A 20,557-nucleotide genomic window follows, 5' to 3' on the forward strand; every position below is an offset into this window, starting at 1 on the left:
TTGTTGTAGGAACGTCCACGGCCCCAATTCACTGCTATGGCACCCATGACAACCACAAATCCAATCACTGGAGCGGAGGAGCCCTATTTCCCCACACGGAGCCGTTTCAAAAGAATCATGGCTGGATCAATGGTCATCATCATGATGGTGAGGGAGCTGCTGTTTGAGGGTAGAGGCGTCAAATAGGATGCAATCCTCTTGAGTAGGGATAGGGAAGCAATTTGATACAGTTCACATTTAGTGGTGAATCTATCTAATCTGCACTTTCAAAAACAGCATAAGAACTGAAACACAGGCATCATTTGAAATTCGTACTTGTCTGAATTTTGCAATGCAGCTCTCCAACCAATGTTTACAAAAATGCATACATTAGGTAAAAGATTGTTCAGTTGAATATATTAGTGGACATAACATAAAAATGCATTATATTAAGTCTGCTTAAGTCCAAGTCTGCTGTGGCTGTGGGAGAAGCCAAAGCTTCATGGGTGTTAATGCAGTGAACCCCACTATCATAGGCTCAGGTTGCATATATGTGTAAATAAACCATATATCATAAAGACATTACAGTCTCTACTGTGCCTCATTTCTAAAAGGAAACACATATCGTGGGTAAGTGCACCTGGTACCTCTTGAATCTCACACCACTCAGGGAGATTGAGATGGCATGTAATAATATGTTATTTCTGCCCTCACTTCCTCTCTCTTGGTTACCATTACTACTTCTTGCTTTTTGTTTGGATCAAAAGCCAAGGAAAAAGCCACTCAGAAGGGAGGAAATCACGGTTTCTATGTCCGTTGTGGCTTCTATGGTCATTATTGATGACTGACTCCTCACTGACACTCTTCTGCCTCACTAAGGGCAGTTCCACACAACACATTTAAAGCATATCCAATGCACATTTAAAGCAGACGATTCCCACCAAAGAATCCTGGGAATTCACTGAGTGACTTTAGGCGAGTTGCTATGTCTTGCAACCTAACCTTCTTCACAAGGTGGTTGTGATAAAAAGTTGAGTCTATGGAGGAAAGACATGATGTAAACAGATAAAAAGAAATAAAAATCAGATAAAACCACATGCCACCTTGAGCTCGTTGGAGGCAGGAAGGATGGATATAAATGTAAGTAAATAAGTAAAAAAAAGTCCTCCCCAAGTCAGATCCATTTACAATAATAAGACAGCAAACTCATATTATTAGTACTCATTCAGCCTGGTTCTGTCTTCAGATTGCTGTGGTGGTGATGTTCCTGATTTCGATAATCCTTTACCGGGCCATCATTGCTGTAGTTGTAGCCAAGTCTGGGAAATACCTTCTTGTAGCTTCGGTAAGACACTTCCATGTCTCTCTACCACTCTAGCTTAGGTGTGCTGTTTGCATTTGGACTTCACATTCTCTCCTGTTTCCCCCTCTTAGGCTTCTCGTATTGCTAGCCTCACTGGCTCAGTGGTGAACCTCCTCTTCATCCTCATCCTATCAAAAATTTACACTTCACTGGCACTTTTTCTTACCAAGTGGGGTAAGTAGGCTGTATCTGGAAACACCGAAGCAGGTTCTCAACCTGAAGGTGCAGCTTCTTGAACCAAAACATTAAACCGGGGCTTGAATTTGTGGGAGAGGGACAGGGGCAGGTAAATAGAAGATCTTTATTGAAATCCACAAGCCTTACTTCCTAACTCACCCTAATATTAACTAAATTGTGCCTTGCCAAAAAGCACCAGCTAAAGTGGGTGGCACTAAACGTTTTTATGGTGGTGCATAGAATCTGGAATCCCCAAAAGAGGATTTTTTTACTATCTTCTTAGTGCTTGGTTTAGATCTTTGCTGTGAATTTTGGATGACATTTTGAAATATTGCCTTGCTCTGACCTTTATAGTTGTTTAAAAGTCTGCCTCTTATTTTTCCTGCACATTTTTCCTGTTTAAATTTTGGGATCTTGATTGCATGAGCATCTTCCTCTTTAGTAGGCAACCCTCTACAGACATCTGCACTCAGTTCACAGGCATCCAGAGAAGGGTTTGAGTGGGTCTGCGGGCACAGCCTCACTCTCCTTCCATACAGTACCACTACATGTAAAATAAAGGCGTGAATATGGCTTAAATCAGAAATTACAAGAGTTGTTTTTCGTCCATCTCAGCCACAGTATTTAATTAAACTAGAAGGTACTTGCAACCCACAATGTGCATTAGAATTCTGTGACACTGAGATGGTTGGGGGTGGAGTCTGAGTCACCTTTGTTCACTTAAAGAACTAAGGATGCTTCTGTTGTGATTTACCACTGAGAGGGCTTGGAAGTTACCACCATTCTCGTGGTACTCTATTATGTTTTTTCTTCCATAGAGATGCATCGTACACAGACCATGTTTGAAGATGCGTTCACCTTCAAGGTGTTTGTTTTTGAGTTCATCAATTTCTACTCCTCTCCCATCTACATTGCGTTCTTTAAGGGCAGGTAAGCTGTTTTGGAGATGGGCAACTTCTCATGCCATTTTCTTTTGTGGCCTAGGCATACTTGAAAGACTCATCTGCACCATTGAAATATGCCCCTACTACACGCTCAAATTTGTATAATACTGTATCCTCCTTCTCCATAATTCTGTTTCCATAACATGATATCCCATCTGCATTCAATTTAGAGAACAGGACTGCTTTCATTAGTGTGGGAAGGATACAGACACACTATTGCCTACATACTATTGTAGGTGATTTAACCATAGCCAAACTATGAGGAGAGCCCTCTCTCTTGGCTGTGCCATGCTTTCTGACTTTGCTGTAGCATATACCAATGGAACTCTCCATAGGCATCTGATTGGCTACTGTGAGAACAGGATGCTGGACTAAATGGGTTATTGGCCTCACCTATCAGGCTCTTCTTAAGTTCTGCCCCCCCCCCAACAATAAAAAGCTCTGTGCAATGTTTTTCAACACTGGGTCTCCAGGTGTGTTTAGAAAAATAATTAAACTGCCTAACCAAATCTATACATATGGTGTAGATGTTGGGCTGAAACTCCCATCATCTCCAGACAGCTTAGTCAATGGCCAGGGGTGATGGGAATTGTAGTCCAGACATATCTGGGGACCCAAGGTTGAAGAGCAGTGGTCTAGGCCACACAGAAAGAGAGTGGAACTCAAGAAGGTGAGGACTTCTAGCCGTTCTTTTGAAGTTGTGGTCTTGCTCCACCACTCTTACCCTCATCCAAGTTAAATTCAGTAGCAAAGTGATGCTTCTTCTGATCCAGCCAAGTCTCAGATGTAGCAAAACTCAAAATTCAGCAGGAATTCTAGCTGCAAGTAGTTGCTATTGATAGCCATTGAGGAAAAAGTGAGGCCCTGTTGCCATCTACTGCCCAGAAGTAGTTATAATTTATAATGCGAATCCTCAGCGGTGAGTATTAAAAAGCCAGACTGGTTGTAAGTGAACACAAGACTGAATGTGCCAGCTATGTTAGTTTGTGATGTTTGCAATGACCTGGGGATCCTGAATCCAGGCATAGCTGGAAGGTTATGGTGGAAAGACTGATTTCTTCGGGTCAAACTAAATATTATGCATAAACAGTAAAACTCTACAGAAGAAAAATAAGCTATTAGGAGGTAGTGGTTTGAAGTAGAGAAGTCCTGGAGGAGATCTTGACCTGTAAGTAAATGTTGCATATAAATGTGTGTAATAAAATCAATTGGACCATCTTTAGGACACATCTAAAAACCTGGCTACCTGTGAGGGGGTGAACAGGCAGGGGAGAGGTTAAGCACCTCTCAAGGCTTCTCTGCTTCAAATTGTCCCTGGCCAAACTGACATTTTCTAAAAAAGAAAGGCGGGGGGGGGGGGGGGAGATAAAAGATGAGGCCCTTCTGGTTGTTCTGCAACCTGCAGATCTTTTTGTGCATTTTCAGTAGGGAGGCTTTCTTATTGAATTAAGGCAGGCACCAGCACTGATGGCATTTTGGTGTCTGCTAAAAATCATTTGTTCTTTTAAGCCTTTGTTGGACATTGATATTTCGACCCAATGTTTGCTGCCATGTTATTTATTCTGTAAATAAGTTTTAATGTTGTTTTGCACACCACCTTGTGATTGTTGTATGAAAGACAGTTTAGAAATCGTTAAAATAAAAATCAGCAAGGGACCGTTACGGATTCTTATGTACATGCTTGGAGAGAGAGCGGGGAATTCCTGCTCCCCTTTGCCTGTAATGTGATGGGACCACCTGAAGTTAGTGCTTTTCAGGATTATTGCTGTACAGTGGAACCTCGTGTTACGTACTGTCCTCCTTGCAAACGCTGCGGGTTACGAGCTCTGCTAACCCGGAAGTAGATGCTCCTGGTTGCAAACTTTGCCCTGGGATGCGAGTGGAAGTCATGTGCCAGCAGCGTGGCAGCAGCAGGAGGCGCCATTAGCGAAAGCGCGCCTTGGGTTATGAACAGTTTTGGCTTAAGAGCGGCCCTCCGGAATGAATTAAGTTTGTAACCGGAGGTACCACTGTACTCCTCTTTTCTATGAGTCTGAGGGTTGTGTTGGCTGAGCCATTTGAGGCAGAAAATTGTATGAAGGCGCCTTGCGATTGGTTACAGTAGATGGCATTCTGGTCACTGCCAGCTTTTTTCCCTGTGGCTTCTCTTTATGCACAGAGTAGGATGTTTATGCCTCGTGTAAAGAAAGACCTTGCAGCTGATTGTCTTGGCCTTTTATTTTTATACTTTCTTCACCTTCAGGTTTGTAGGCTATCCAGGACGCTATTCCACATTGCTGGGTATCCGCAATGAAGATGTAAGTATCTAAAAAGAGAGCAGTGCAGGACATGGACTCTAGAAATAACAGCTGATTAGGGGTTGTTCTAGAGTGGCTGGCACCATTAGCAGCCCGTAAGGTACGTTTAAGACTGGAGTTAAACTCTGTATAATAAATGCAGCAATAAAATAAAGAAGGCACCCTCTTTGCCAAGGAAACAGGGTCAGCCATTCCAAAGGCAGAGGCCAGATAAAGAGGGCATCAGGCTCAATGCTGGGAGTGGATGTTTCTCTAAAAACCAAAATAATCCCTCTTCTAGCTCCATCTGTCCAATGTCAAGTGCTTTTAGCCAGATTATTATTATTATTTATTGAATTTATATCCCACCCTTTATCCTTAAAGAGCACAGGGCAGCAAACAGATATACCATTTAAAAACAAAACAAAGCAGAAACAGATTTAGACGTTCTGAAAGCAATTACATTTAAGGACATACAATTAAAAAGACTTATTCATTCTTTCCTTCCCTGATGTTTTAATGTGGTGGAAATCTTTTAAGTAGGCATGATGTGCTCTGAGACCCCAGTGTTTGGTGTAGAGATTCCCAGGGGAGTAGAGAATTGAGGTTTCCTTTTCACCAACAGCAAATGAAGTAGCTAACCTGTCTCTAGACTGTTTCTCTACAGATGAGGGATCACATGACTAAATGCTTCTCCATATAATTGTTTCTCTGCTGCATCATCCTTCTAAAGCCTCTCTCTGTTTTCTCCAGTGTGGTCCAGGTGGCTGCCTCATTGAACTTGCCCAAGAGCTGCTTGTCATCATGGTGGGAAAGCAAATAATTAATAATGTGCAGGAGCTCCTCATCCCGTGAGTCTTTGTGATCTTGTGCTTTGCTGCAATGGACTATCCAGACGTGGCCAGACCTATAGAGAATCAACAAGATGAACAGACATATCATTCCCCAAAATATATAGATTTTCACTAATGTATTAATTTTTGTGCACATTTTCCCCTAACATATACATTTTTGTAAAGGTTTGGTTAGAGAACTGCATCATAAAACCCAGATAAATGCAAATTTTGAAGGAAGGCTATATTTCGGTTCTCATATTGTTTCAGGAAGTGCTAATTTGATATGCTGCTTTAAATGCAAACTGAATCATTTTTTCTCCTCCATCCCTACCTCAAGATGTTGTGGCACTACACCTCTGTCAGCCCGAGCCAACATGGTCCAGTGGTCAGGGAGGACAGTAGTTGTAGTCAAACAGCTTCTGAAAGATGCAACATTAGTTACTCCTACCCTATAGATTCAAAACTCTGTCTAGGCCTAGATGCAGACATGTCGCCACTAATTGATCGTCTCTTGTTGAACAATGAGAGGGCAAAACCTGAACATGTTAACTGTGTCTTCTTGCTCTCCACAGGAAGTTGAAATCATGGTGGCAGAAGCGGAAGTCTCACTCTAAAAGGAATGAGGGCCAGGAAAGCTCCACGAAGCAGCTCTGGGAGAGTGATTACGAACTGCTGCCCTATGAAGGGCTCTTTAACGAATACCTGGAAATGGGTACGAATCATTTGGGAAGGAAGGAGATGAGCAACTGAGGACAGTTCCCTGACAGTTGAGGGCTTAGTCTGTGTAAGTGCGTGAGGCACACTGAGTCCTGTATCTCGCTTTGACTATACCATGTTCTCAGGTCAACCGTTCCGGTTCAAGAGCACTTGTGCTTGTTCCACTCACCCACCAGTTGGTAGCCCTAGAGGAGTGACAATTAGAATACATGGGGTCAAAAGCTTTACTCAGGTCAAAAGAGTGTGTGCATAACCTCCTAAGAAAAGGAACAACTTAGCAAATGCTATCCAAAGTTCCTGTGGACAGAATTCTTGTATGGGCTCACCTACATTATCTCCTGCGTGGGATTTCTTTGTGCTTGCCTTCCCTTATAATGTCTTCTTTCTTTCCTCTTCAGTCCTGCAGTTTGGCTTCATTACCATCTTTGTGGCCGCCTGCCCCTTGGCACCTCTCTTTGCCTTGCTCAACAACTGGGTGGAAATTCGCTTGGATGCTCACAAATTTGTTTGTGAATACAGGCGGCCGGTTGCTGAGCGGGCCCAAGGCATGGGCATCTGGTTCCCTATCCTGGAAGTCATCACACACCTGGCAGTCGTTAGCAATGTGAGTAGCGCTGGGTCAAGGTTCTCTGCGTGCAGCAATACTGAGCTGACTTAACGGTCTGACTTAATAGAAGGCAGCTTCCTGGGTCGCTATGACTTTGCAGAAACCTGATACACATGTTGTGTAAAGAAGTTGGAGTAAGACAGAAAAGTGGGTGGATGTGTTCACACCTGGAAACGAAATGGTTCTTTAGACAGAGACTATTATTGTGCCTATCTTGTTCCAGGCCTTTCTGATTGCCTTCACCTCTGACTTCCTCCCTCGGCTATATTACCAGTACACTCATGCCAGCGATCTACAAGGCTACATTGACTTCACCCTGGCCTATGCCCCAAAATCTTTTGTCCTGGAGCACAATGTCACATGCAGGTAGGATCTCCCACTTTTCTGTCTCAGCTGTCTTCCTCATGGGGGACACTGGACAGGTCCATTGCTTCAAAAATTAAACAGAGGGCAGGTTCTTGAAAAATAGCTTGCCTATTTTGGGACAAAGTGTTTTCTCAGAAAATCAGATAGTGCAGGATTTTTTTAAAAATTGGAGGGGAGAATCATGGACCACGGCACATGGAATAACATACCACATACTGTCATAAACATTTGGTATGGCAACCATCCCTTGTGGGAAAACTGGTATAATATTCACCAAGAAACCAAATACAGTGAGATGTGTAGCATGTTTACTCAGAAGTACGTCTCTATATGTTCTGTGGGAAACATAGGAAGTTAGTTTATATCAGGGGTCACCAACCCTTTTGAACTAGTGGGCATATTTCAAATTTTGACAAAATGGTGGGGCCATCAGTTTTAAAATGGCTGCCATGGGGGGGAGCATAACACAAAATGGCTACCATGGTGAGTATGGTATAGGACGCAGAGGCAAGTACCCCAGTACAGTGGTACCTCGGGTTAAGAACTTAATTCGTTCTGGAGGTCCGTTCTTAACCTGAAACTGTTCTCAACCTGAGACACCACCACTAATGGGGCCTCCCACTGCCACTGCGCCGCCGGAGCACGATTTCTGTTCTCATCCTGAAGCAAAGTTCTTAACCCGAGGTACTATTTCTGGGTTAGCAGAGCCTGTAACCTGAAGCGTATGTAACCTGAAGTGTCTGTAAAGGAAAAACATACAAGGTAGCCACACCACTCTACAGAAATTGCTTAGAGGGTACCCACACATTTTGTCTTATAACTTTCTTTCTAGGAGGACTAGGTGCTGTGTTGGTGACCCCTGCCTTATGCAGAGTCCGACCATTGGCTTCAATATTGTTCACAGTGACTTGGCAGCAGTAGTCCATGGTTTCAGGGGACATTCCCAGTCCTACTTAGAGATACCAGAGACTGAACCTAGGATTTTCTGTATGCAGTGCATATGCTCTGCTTCTGAGCTATGTTCCTTCCCACCAGGCTTGTTCCCAGAAAAGCATGCATAGGAATTGCAGCCCTGAAAATAAGCATCTTTTGGCTCCCCCCCCCCCCTTGCTATAACCAAGTGGACAGACGACTTAATATTAATCTTTAGAATGACAACCAGGATCTGAATGCAGAAAATCTACTCAGGTCTCTGTTAGTTTAACTAAAGGGAATTTAGTGGTGGCTTACAGGAAGGCATGGAGAGAAGCAAGACATTTAGTTTGTTTCCTGCAAATGTATGGTTGCTATGCTGACTACTTCAGGGCTACTCAGCATACCTCTTTAACTTACAGCTCTATCTCCTCAGGTACAGAGCATATCGAGAACAAAGTGGCAGGTATTCACTAGCTTATTGGAATCTACTGGCAATCCGCCTTGGCTTCATAATTGTATTTGAGGTTTGTTTCCCTCCAAGTGTCCCCAGAATGCTGCTCTACAAAAAAGAGGTCCCATTCATATCTACCCACCTATTACAGCACTTACCATATTTGGGCAGTCCTGTTTGGATTACATCACATGGTGGTGGAAGGAAAGGGGTTGGGGGAGATGAAATGGTTACTGGAATATGCCCCTGCCCCAAAACATAACTTTTTGCACCGGCTCACTTGTTGTTTGCAGTCCTAATGTCATTATTTGTTTATAAAGACCCAGTGTCCTACAGTAAGGTAAAGGTAAAGGGACCTCTGACCATTAGGTCCAGTCACAGACGACTCTGGGGTTGCGGCGCTCATCTCGCTTTATTGGCTGAGGGAGCCGGCGTACAGCTTCTAGGTCATGTGGCCAGCATGACTAAGCCGCCTCTGGTGAACCAGAGCAGCGCACGGAAACGCCGTTTACCTTCCTGCCGGAGCAGTACCTATTTATCTGCTTGCACTTTGACATGCTTTCAAACTGCTAGGTTGGCAGGAGCAGGGACTGAACAACGGGAGCTCACCCCGTTGCAGGGGTTCGAACCGCCGACCTTCTGATCGGCAAGTCCTGGGCTCTGTGGTTTAACCCACAGCACCACCCGCGTCCCTAGTGTCCTACAGTACAAGATGTCATATGTTGACTGGAGCCTCGGAGACAAGGTTCAAATCCCACTCAGCCATGAAACTCACTGGGTGATCTTGGGTCAGCCCCTGTTTCTTCACCTAACCTCTCTCATACGATTGTTATGAATATAAAATGGGGAGGGAATAGAGTTATGTACTACACCTCGAGTTCCTTGAAGGAAAGGTAGGATTGAAATGTAATAAATAAATAATCCTCTCATTCTGAATTCATTTCAGACATTGGCACGTAGGCAACTCTGTTGTCACTGTGTAGGACCTTAAAAAAAAAAAGGAGCCAACTGTGGTTGCAAAGAAGCTATTTAGCTGCCTTAAGTCCCAGTCTGGGGGGAAAAGGCAGGTGATGATGATGATTTCAGGAACCGGTGCTGAGATGGCTTTGATGGAGCTGCCGTTTCTGCAGAATTTAGCAGCTACTGCAGATCTGGTCCAGGCAAGATGTTAAATCGCTCCAACTGGATGAGGTCATTGCTACATCCTGGTCAAGAGTCTACTGACAGTGCCACCAGGATGTGCCTTGTTCTGTAAATAATCTACAAATGCACCTTCTTGGTGCTTGTGGAAGTCCTCTATCCCAGCTTATTCAAAGGGAAATGGAATTTGTATAGTAGAGCAATCTGTATCCCATGGATAGCTTGCTCTTTGCTGATCTGTACGTAGTACAACACTTAACTACTTTTCTATTGAGTTTAGATGTAATAAAGGTGTCACATTTTAAGACCACTGTAGTAAAGCTACATGTGCACTAGTCCTGCTTTCTGGGACACAGGAGATCCCTTACCATCTTTGATAAAGCACCCCTTAATTGGCGAGATAGGCTCCAGTCATATTTTCACTGCAATTCCATATAACTGGCAGGGTGGAGGGAGGAGAGAACACATACACTGGAGTCAGACATGCAGCAGGATTCCCCATCCATCTAGTTCTGAACAGCTGGGCCAGATTGCTGCTGCATGGTCCTGACTTGCTTGCTCCCACTCTGGCAAATTGGGCCACTGACTATCTGCAGCTTTCTTGCCTGCTTTTCCCAGCACGTGGTCTTCTTCATTGCACGTCTGATTGATATGATGGTGCCCGACATCCCAGAAGTGGTGGAGATCAAAGTGAAGCGAGAGCAGTATCTAGCTAAAGAGGCTCTGGCTGAGAACAAGGTAATTGTTTATTTTTAAATATTATTTTGAATCGGTACTTGGATTTTCTCTTCCAAAGACCATCTAAAGTGCTTAATGCCATAAACCTTAACCCAAACTGAGCCACACTCTTCCTGCAGTGAATCCCCTTCTTTGTCTCCTGGAAGAGGTTTCCTTTTACAGGACTAGGTAAAGCAGAAAGGTTCACTTGCTGTCAGAAATATAGGATGTCAATTTCCCTCCCTTTCTCAGTAAGCAGCCTTGCAGCTTATGAGGGTAAATATAACCTTTGTTTCCTGTCTGGCACATGAGTATACGTCCATTGGTCTTTGTCAGGGAATCTTAAGTCTCTGTGCCCACACTGTGAACCATGATGGGGGAACAAAAGTGCTCAAACACACAAGAGTAGCCCCTCTACCCTACCTACATTCCTCCCCAAATAACCTACTTTTACCTTGATACCTAGAGTTGTATCTGGTGAACTTGTCCTTCTGCTTGCACAACAGAATTGCCCTGCTCCATTCCTTGCATGTTTGGGGGTTCCCCCAACCCTCCAAAGCAGATTTTTTGGCGGGGCAAGTAAGTTCTGTTGCACAAACAGAAGTCCTTGCACTAATTGGACAAGTTCATTAGATACAAACCCACAGTAACAGTGTTTCCCAAACTTAGGTTTCCAGCTGTTTTTGAACTACAATTTCCATCATCCCTGGCCACTGGTCCTGCTAGCTAGGGATGGTGGGGGTTATAGTCCAACAACAGCTGGGGACCCAAGTTTAGAAGACTGTGTTAAAATAATAGCATAGTAATTTTCTTGTATTAGATAACTATCTGTTGTGGGGGGTGTACCTTATTTTTGGAAGCTGGTATCAAGAACTGGCAATTTCAGCTGCTGATTGCGTTAAGTTCCAGCCTGTATGTCAACACCAATCTTTCTGACACATACATTTTAGGGGAAGGTCTTATATTTTTCCTAGTATGTGTCATTTGACAAAGCAAAGTAAGATTCTGGAGGTTGGCTCACCCTTTGATCACACATACGGCTCCTCTGCTATCATTCAAAGCATATTGTGCCAACAATCTATGGACACCTCCATAGAATTTTTCTAATAACAAGCCAAGTTTCAACTCTCTTGGTCTCAGGTGTGTTGACTTCAAGGTATTAGGAATTTTGGGCTTACTTTTTTGAAGCAACTTTACTGCTGGCGTGTTACGGTTGAGTGAGCTCTTTGCTTAAACTGCATGCTCCAATTACTTTACCGTATCTCAAGGGTGGCAATATTGAGGTTTGGGTAATAAGCCAATTGAAATGTAAGCTGTGTAGAACTGACACAGCTATGTATCTTTAGGTGGTATAGCAGCTGTCAGTGCAGTGGCATCGCTTACCTGGCTTCCCATCACAGAAGTCACTGTAGGGCCAATCTGTCATTCCACCTACAATGTGTTGACCTCACCATCATTGTCTTGCCTGTTAGTTATCACCAGCGACCTCCACGTTGGGAAGCCAGGTAAACAATGCTTCTCTACCCTGTTGACTGTTGATTTCTCTTGTGACAGGCCCTCACCGAAGTGATAGATGTGAGAAATCCAACCCCTCTGGCAGAGAAAGCACCACAGTAGGCTCACGATGCTGAAAGACATTCTGGTTTTGATCCAGGCCAAGTTGCCAAGCTTCTGGAAGAGCAAGGGGTGGGGAGGTGAGCAGCCTAGAAGAATTTGACAAAAAGTGACACTTCTCTGCACAAGTGCTGTACTGTAGAAGGAGACTTGGAGCTTTTAAAGGCTTCAGGAATTTGATCGATCCAGCTGCTGCTTTAAGGACTTTGAGAAGTGTTAACTTGGCAAAGGACAAGATATACATGGACAATGGATTAATCTAACCAACCCACTCATCAGCTTTGCAATCATTTGCCTAACTGAACAGTTTTGTCAGGCCTTCCATGTCCTCACGCCCAAGAAGTGACTTCTACTGATATTTATAGAGTTATAGTCTAGCAGTGAGCACAGAGGAGTCCTACATTCCTGTTTACAAAGAGGGAGGGCTGCTTTTTAACTTGTGAAGAAGTACTGCTTAGCGACAAGGAATCTTCCAAAGAGGGAAGAAGCTGCATCACTTGGATGGCTTATAAGAGTGAGAGCTGCTCTGATGAGCTAAGGGCAGATTACTGGAGAGTAGCTGTGCACTTTGCTTAGCATGCAGTGGCCAGCTTAACAGAAGATTACTGCTTGAGAAGGCAACCATTTGAGAGCTTGTACTGAGCTTCACAAGCTGCCTGCTCCCCTCTTCCTCTCACACAAGCAATACAAGACTGAGTATTTTCTGCACATCAGTTTGAATCTGCTTTAGCTGGAAGCTGCAATGTGGCATATGCCAAATACTAGTGATTGCAATCATGATTAAACAGTACCCCTGCTGACAGCAAATGGACAGAATCTGTCCAACATTCAGTATGAACAGCTAAAAAGTGCAAGTTCTTTTACAATTGTTTGGAATTAATTGTGAAAGGTTAAGCGTTAGCAGCTGTTCAGTATTTCATTAGGAAGGCAGGTAGAAATTTTGAATTAGTGACGTCTTAAAAAAAACTATAAAGTATGCAGAAAATAAAGACAACCACTCAAAAGCTGTTTCAGGTTTTATTTTATTTTTTTAGAATTTATAAAATTCCAGTGTCATCCATACTCATGAGCCTTTATACATGTTTTGCATATAATCTCCAAATTCCAAAGTTAAGGCCAAGGGATCATTGCCATGGAAACATAATATGGAAGACATTAAGAGGACATGGAGCACACCTCCGCAGAGCATCTGCTGCAGACTACATGGGACAGAGGGGGTAGAGTACTCTCAACAGTTTGAACAAATGGCTGGGTTGGGGGGCCATGCTCGATGGCAGTTGAAGCCTAAAAACACATGTGCAAGTGATGTGACTGACATTCAGACACCAGGTATACTACTGGCAATACATTAAAACACTACTACCCTGTTTGTCTCCTGCTCAGATAGTAAGAGGGCTTGTCCTGCCCCAAGTGGAATTAGCATAGAGAAACAAATCTCTCCTCCCTTCAGCTAGGTTTACTGAAAGAAAGAGGCTTTCCTTCCTGTTGGGCTAGCGGTCAAGAAAGACAAGAGCCTTGCAGACCTTTTCCCAGTATGTATTAACGGGGGCATAAGCAATCCTGGGGTTCGGTTCTTAGCTAATGGCTCAGAAAAGCTCTTTGGAGGGGAAGGGAGGCAGTAGGCAGAGAGCAGAGTTGGCACCAGACCAGACCTGGCACCAGCACCTTCGGCAGAAAAGATATATATATATATACCATGTAATGGCTGGAAGAGCAGCTTTGATACAAGCAGCCTTGTATCGGTTTATGGCAGCAGCTAGAATGCAGAAACTACTGTTGTATGAGGGACATGACAAAAGGACAAAAACATTTGCTGCCAGACTACAGAAAGGCCTTTGCTGAATGTAGGTATTCTCTCCTCCCCTCCAAGAGAGGCTTGATTTAAGACTAAACTGCAATCCAGCTTCTTCAATTTAAGTGAGAGCCACTCCTTACCTGCCTCCCTCCCCAAGGCCTAACCTTTTGTCACAAGACTACAGGCCAAATTATGTGACGGTGGTTAAGACCCATCTTAGTAGGAGGGGATGTTTGATGGCATGTAGCCATGCTGAAGCCACACACAGATCCCTCTGCTCACAGAGGAACAACAGTCATGATAACAGGAAGCAAGAGGGGCTTGACTGAAGAAGCAGGCCACTGTCATTCCGGCTTGAGGTAGAAAGAAGGCAATAGTAAAAAGCAAAAAAGACACACTCTGAACCCTGGTATTTAAATGCCATCACTATCAAGCCTGGGGAGGGAGAAAGAGTAATGTACCCTCTAACGCCACACTAATAGCTCACCACCTTCTGTGACATGCTACCATGGCACTTTTGGTTGAACCAAGTTTTGTTAGACCCAATAATACTGTCAGTTTTCTGGTTCCACTCAGCCAAACTACTGCTGGGAAGGGAGAACAAAAAAGAGTGTACAAGTCCAAACACTGGTGATGAGCCGCGATTCAATACTCACACCAACAAGGGGAGAATTTTGGTACACTCAGCGATGCAGACTAGCACAGCAAGGGTTGTTATGCCCCTCTTAGTGCTTCCTGGGGCCGTATCTCCAGGCTGAACCTCCACCTATCCATTCTGGCCAATTTCCTCTCCCATAGCAGTATTAGATGGGTACGTGTTTTGTTTTTTGTTTGGCAGTTGAAAGGGAAAAGTTGATTGCACTCTACAAAGGTAAGGCCTTGGAGAAACAGGGCAGGAGGGGAAAAGAGCAAATATTTTGGCTTTGTAGAAAGTTGAGGAAATGCATTTCCTGAGGTTGAGAGACAGGAAGTAGATTCCTAGCTGCAGTGAGGAGATCTCCTAATGGAGCCTAGAGTGCTTTTTGCAAGGTGTACCTGGGAGGTTTGGTTACTACACCATGGCCAACATGAGATCGAGTGAAAAGTTGAAAGGCAAAAAAAATAAAATAATGTATGTGTTTTAGGTTGGAATCTACGTGGAAAGTTTCTTCCAGGGCAAGGAGAAAGGAAAGAGTCAAACTGAAGCATAGTGAGGCCTAAGCGCAGGGACAACAGAGAACCTCAAAAGGGGTAGCACTCTAGTTTCATTAAGAGACCCCCATGGGCAATCTGCACTGGATCCAGCCACTAGATCAGAATTCAGAAAGGAAACCTTGTGGCAGGTGGCTGGACAGGATTGCTGCTTCCACGCTATTACCGCTTAGGACCCCAAGGTAGAGTTTTGGGGGCCACCTGAGCTCCAAAACTTGGGAAATCTTCAGAACTGGTCATGTCAGGGGCCTGTAAGGAAACAAAAGCCAAAACCATAACTGGTACAAGTGCTATTGCTGCATTAAACAACATCACTGACTGTATATGAAGAGGAACTTAACTTCTCTACAGATCACTACCAGCCCTGAAAATGCACCAAGAATGATAAGCTTTGAAGGGAGTGTCTCATCCACTGCTACTACAGACAGCTTGAGGGAAGATTTTTCCAACAATAGTAAAGCAGCCTCTTCCAAGATGAGCCTTTAAAAAAAACCAGCTGCACACTCAAGAATGAGGGGCAGAGCAATACAAACCTCCCTTCAAATGGGCTGGGTGGAGGGTTTGGACTGGAGAGAGAGAACTCTCCAGGCTAAAGCTGGCTTGGTCTCACTGCCGTCATGAGACAGCATCAGGCCCAACTGCCCTGCACCCCTCTTTCCGTGGCAGCTACCCTGCCTGAAGGGAATGAGGATATAGAATAGAGTTCTACAGTAGTATGATGCAGAAGCAGGATGGTGGAGGTTGCAATAATCCACACCAGTGTTCATAACCCATTGGCAATTTACAGTTTTTTTATGAGTGGCGCTGGGAGGAGTAATTGGCTAGGTAAGATGTATCTGGCCTAGTGCCTCAGGTTGTAGTGCAAAAATTCCTGGCAGCTAGGGGGAAACAGACACTGTTGGAGGGCAGGTATTGGGAAGAGAGAAAAAGGATAATAAAAAGAAAGGATGACAGAAGAGAGGGGCATACGTATTGCGTTTTTCAGGGGTCAGGTGTGTATCGACTTCCATAGTCCATTTTGCACCCGTGTGCTGGCCCCCTAACCGGATACGAGCATTATGACAACAAAAGTGGTGGCAGAGTCTCTCGCACCACTCCATTTTCCCTTTTTCTTTTTCCTCCTTTTTCACTCTACACACTAATAAGAGGACTGACTCTTAACTTCATAATGAGAGGACTCATCTCTCCAGCCAAAATCCTGGCCATCCTTTCAGTACAAAGAGTAACTATCAAGGAAGCAGCACCTACCTTCTCTGTGTTTCCTGGTGTCCAGGGGGCATCTCTCACCACAAATCCCTTTGATGCAGCCTTAGCTTCCCCATGAGCAGGTGGTTTCATGTAGACTTGCATTGCCTCATTGTCCACCACATCTGCCAGCTGCAACACCATACAAACCAAACAAGTGTGGTCCAAGTTAGAGATGTTTATCGCAGCACAAATTCATGTGTATTTCACACACACACACACACACACACACACACACACACACACTACAAAAGGAGCAGTATTTTCTTGATATCACCCATATGTGGTGTATACATAAGAAGCAAGCCGAGAAGTTTGGAAGGTCCACATACTGGCTTCTGTCAAGTACTAAAAACTACATGGATTAAGAACCGTGACACTCACATATTCCTCCTCCAGGTTCAGGATATGATCAATGGCTTCCTCCACATTCTCAGGGAGTCCAGTCACAGTCACACAATTTGGATCAGCAGCTCCACTCTGGGGGAAGCGGATGTCCACCTGGAATGACAAAGATTTCAGATCAGCTAACAAATTAAGAGAAAATAAGTCTTTGCTTGTCTCATTTCCCTGCATGCCATACACCAAAAGACTAGAGAAAGCAGAGTGATGAAGACAATACCAGAATATTGAGAGGCCTGGCTTAATTTGTTTAGGTCCCCATATAATAGCGATGGAGAATCTGTAGTCTTCAAGATGTTGTTGAACTACAACTCCCATCACATCCAGCCTGCATGGGACAATCGGGGACAATGGGAACTGTTCCCTATCCTTGGCATATATTCCCTATTCCCTATCCCTGGCATATAAATCAAGTTGTAGTCATATTTTCACAGTTGTACAGATTTTGTTTCTGTGCAGTGACTGAGTGGAAGCCCTGTCTTGTGCAATTCAGTTGAATCATCAGCATTTTTTCCTGACATGCTCTTAAAGGTGTTTGAAGACCATCTACAGTTACTACTAAAAGCAAGGGTGCATGTCTGGGCAGCCACTAAGTTATTTTCTCACTACAATTGTACACTGGAAGTCGAACGGAATCTGTTCCGGAAGTCCGTTTGACTTCCAAAATGTTCGGAAAGCAAAGTGTGGTTTCTGATTGGCTGCAGGGAACTCCTGCAGCCAATCAGAAGCCGCGGAAGCCCCGTCGGACGTTCGGCTTCCAAAAATAGTTCACAAACCAGAACACTCACTTCTGGGTTTGCAGTGTTCAGGAGCCAAAACGTCCAAGGTGTTCAACAACCAAGGTAAGACTGTACTCATAATCTCACTGCACAACCAACCAAGTGCCAGGGTTCTTGAATGCATTCATTACACTCAGCAAAAATAAACACCTCTGTTGTCACAGATGACACCATCTGTCTATCAGATACCATGTGCCCTTTACATACCTTGAACTCATCCATGATCTTGCGGATGGCTTTCCCCCGCGCTCCGATAATGCGGGCGTGAACACGATGGTCCAGAGTGATGTCCTCAGATACCATCTGCTCCAATTCACCAACAATCTTCATGATGGCATCTCGGGCAGATTCAGTATTCTTCTCATAACCAGTGATGGTGATCTGATCCTGGGACTGAGGCGGAAGTTTGAAGAGTTAGTCCCAGGCCCCTAAAGACAGCAGCACATAGCACAGGCCTCTGTGGCAAGCAAGGGCCAATAGCCCGACAAGGCCGCCAAAGAGGCCATGAGGGAAATTGAGCAGACGGTGCTCATTGGAGCTCTGCTCAAAGGGAAGCCCCCTCCATTCTGTGGATGTGTGTAAACAGCCTCCCCCATACCAGCCGCTCTCCCAGAGTTCCTCACCTGAGATTCATCATCCTTATCTGGAAACTGTATAGTGACATCATGCTCTGTGCGGATTTGAGTGATCACAGCCCCTTTCCTGCCAATGATTTTAGGGTGGTATCTGGGCTCCACAGCAACAGTCAGCTTAAAATTTCGCAAAGCCTAGAACGATCAAGAGGGATGTTTTTAAGGATCTGCACAGCTGCAGCCTCTAATTAGGTGAATTATTTGTATCCAACTTTGGTAAATGTCATATTTAGCTACCTAACAGAGGAGTCCTCATATGATAGTAAAAAATATGTTTAACTCCCATCACCTAGAGCTGATAATGCCTTAATATCAAGCCCTTGCTCACATGGTTTTAATTTTTAGAAAACTTATTGGAACATTGGACCTGAATCACAAAAAACTTGCACCTTGCATTGTAAACACTGGTCTTCATAAGAAGTATTATCTTACAAGCCCACAGAGCATCCCTGCCTCCTGTTGTCTCTCCCATATTGGGAGAATACTTTTGCCTTAGCCTTCCACTCTCTTCTAGGTGCCAGCGATGTGATATAAACCTCTTAGATTTAAATCTTAAATCCGTTATGTCCAGTTGTGAATGACTCTGGGGTTGTGCACTCATCTCACTTTATTGGCCAAGGGAGCCGGCGTACAGCTTCTGGGTCATGTGGCCAGCATCACTAAGCTGCTTCTGGCGAACCAGAGCAGCGCACAGAAACGCCGTTTACCTTCCCACCGGAGCAGTACCTATTTATCTACTTGCACTTGACTTGCTTTTGAACTGTTAGGTTGGCAGGAGCTGGGACCGAGTAACAGGAGCTCACCCCACTGCAGGGATTCAAACCGCCAACCTTCTGATCAGCAAGCCCTAGGGCTCTGTGGTTTAGACCACAGCGCTACCCACAACCCATATATTTAAATCTTATTACTCCTAATTCTCATGCTCCAAATTATTAAAGCCCTTGGCTCACTTTTCCTCCTTTGTTTTGCTTCATACCATCTCTTCATGCCCACACCAAGCTTTTCCTTGCAACCAGACTCAAAATTTCATGATTCAGAAATGTTGTTTTGGTACATGGTCTGGGACTTCAGTCTAAGCTTCAACTGCAAGTTCTGCCAATTGAGGCAGTGCTAAGACAACAACAGTGACTGCATGGCAGGAATACTTACTAACCCAGAACTACAGAGAGCCCCACTCCTCACGTTCCAACATTGGGCATTAAAGCATTGTCTGCATTAACTCATCCTGCTTAAGGCTGCTGACAAGATCCCACAGTCGCTTCCCACAGCACCACTCTTAAATAAAGCAGGACTAAAATATAGATCTTTTAATTGTTTTTAATATGACAAGGCAGCTGGGAGAGACTGACAAATCACAATGGTTCCGGCACAACACATACCCGATCCTCTTGCTCAGCTTGCAGCTCCTTCACCCTCTCAAGAAGTCTGGCCTTGGCACGGTCCAGGTTAGCAGCAAGCCCACTGATAGAGATGATGTCAGACTGAAGCTCTGGGGCAGGGACTTGGATGTTCACCTACAAAAAATTCCAGGCAGCTATCATTATGTCAGGAGTGGGCAGCTGTTGTATAGGAGCATCTTTGCAGCCACCCATAACCTTCACAATCAATATTTCTTCAAAGAACTGGAATTCTCAAGTACTTAAAATTGCAACACCCCCCCCTTAATGTATCATTGCTGGGTTTATACAGGCTACTTTAATTCCTTGTAGCACAAAAAAAACACTACAATGAACAACAGGAAATATGTTATTGTACATCTCAGGCGCATGTGCAAGCACATGGAGGAAAAATTGTGCTTGACCTCTTCAGTGGTCTTAAGACTGTTCCAACATTAAGATAATCAGTAAGAGTGGTCTTCATATTTTGGCCTATCTGTTCTCCAAAGCCCCAAAATGGAAGGAGTCAACAGAGAGCCTGCTCACCTCAAACTCGTCCATCATTTTTCTGATTCCAACGCCCTTCTGACCAATGATGAAACGATGAAGGTCAAAAGGAACTTCTACTTCAATGGTAACTGGAACCAGTGCCTGAAGAGGAAAGGCTGAAATTACACCAGCTGCAGAACTTATAAGCAAAAGAATCACTTTGTCAACAAGTACTTGTCCAGAACCCACCAAACAAACTCTCACCCCAGCAACACATGAAGCTGTCAAACCAAAGCCACAGAGTAAAATAATATTCAATATATTGAGTGTGGGTGCTGCATAAAATGTCCCACAGCTAATCACCTCAAGAGGTCAATTATTTACCTTTCCCACTCAGGCCAACATCCTGCTTCTTCAGTGGAAATTATTTAATAGTCAATTAAGCGGTCCCTGGAGCCATGTACAATTAAAAGATCCTTATGAGCAAAATATGGCTGGGCCATTTTACAGCACCTAGTAAGCAAAGCTGTATTTTTTCAGGGCATA

General features: G+C 44.2%; 2 protein-coding genes across 8 annotated transcripts in view; one reads left to right on the top strand and one right to left on the bottom strand.

Annotated features, from left to right (window-relative positions):
* ANO7 (anoctamin 7) overlaps positions 1 to 13,106 on the top strand; it is a 33,200-nt gene extending 20,094 nt beyond the window's left edge. For 2 of the 3 annotated variants that reach the window (XM_083443091.1, XM_083443092.1), the window contains exons 13-24: positions 10 to 147; positions 1,226 to 1,324; positions 1,414 to 1,516; positions 2,338 to 2,449; positions 4,706 to 4,760; positions 5,493 to 5,590; positions 6,148 to 6,287; positions 6,691 to 6,896; positions 7,123 to 7,265; positions 8,614 to 8,704; positions 10,390 to 10,509; positions 12,043 to 13,106. In XM_083443091.1, coding sequence (XP_083299217.1) covers positions 10 to 147; positions 1,226 to 1,324; positions 1,414 to 1,516; positions 2,338 to 2,449; positions 4,706 to 4,760; positions 5,493 to 5,590; positions 6,148 to 6,287; positions 6,691 to 6,896; positions 7,123 to 7,265; positions 8,614 to 8,704; positions 10,390 to 10,509; positions 12,043 to 12,105 — 1,368 coding nt within the window. In that variant the 3' untranslated portion in view covers positions 12,106 to 13,106. Of the gene's footprint in view, positions 1 to 9; positions 148 to 1,225; positions 1,325 to 1,413; positions 1,517 to 2,337; positions 2,450 to 4,705; positions 4,761 to 5,492; positions 5,591 to 6,147; positions 6,288 to 6,690; positions 6,897 to 7,122; positions 7,266 to 8,599; positions 8,705 to 10,389; positions 10,510 to 12,042 lie in introns of all 3 variants that reach the window. The other variant, XR_014511967.1, reaches the window with a different exon arrangement.
* A 2-nt stretch (positions 13,107 to 13,108) lies between these two features.
* Positions 13,109 to 20,557, bottom strand: part of HDLBP (high density lipoprotein binding protein) — a 56,294-nt gene continuing 48,845 nt past the window's right edge. For all 5 annotated transcript variants that reach the window (XM_083443076.1, XM_083443078.1, XM_083443080.1 and 2 more), the window contains exons 22-28: positions 20,069 to 20,173; positions 19,526 to 19,660; positions 18,138 to 18,281; positions 17,722 to 17,907; positions 16,718 to 16,834; positions 16,337 to 16,465; positions 13,109 to 15,337 (exon numbers count right to left, since the gene is read on the bottom strand). In XM_083443076.1, the coding sequence (XP_083299202.1) occupies positions 15,251 to 15,337; positions 16,337 to 16,465; positions 16,718 to 16,834; positions 17,722 to 17,907; positions 18,138 to 18,281; positions 19,526 to 19,660; positions 20,069 to 20,173 (903 nt within the window). In that variant the 3' untranslated portion in view covers positions 13,109 to 15,250. The remainder of the gene's footprint in view (positions 15,338 to 16,336; positions 16,466 to 16,717; positions 16,835 to 17,721; positions 17,908 to 18,137; positions 18,282 to 19,525; positions 19,661 to 20,068; positions 20,174 to 20,557) is intronic.

Source organism: Podarcis tiliguerta (assembly GCF_965153285.1).
Source record: "Podarcis tiliguerta genome assembly, chromosome: 5".
In the NCBI taxonomy this organism is placed as follows: domain Eukaryota; kingdom Metazoa; phylum Chordata; class Lepidosauria; order Squamata; family Lacertidae; genus Podarcis; species Podarcis tiliguerta.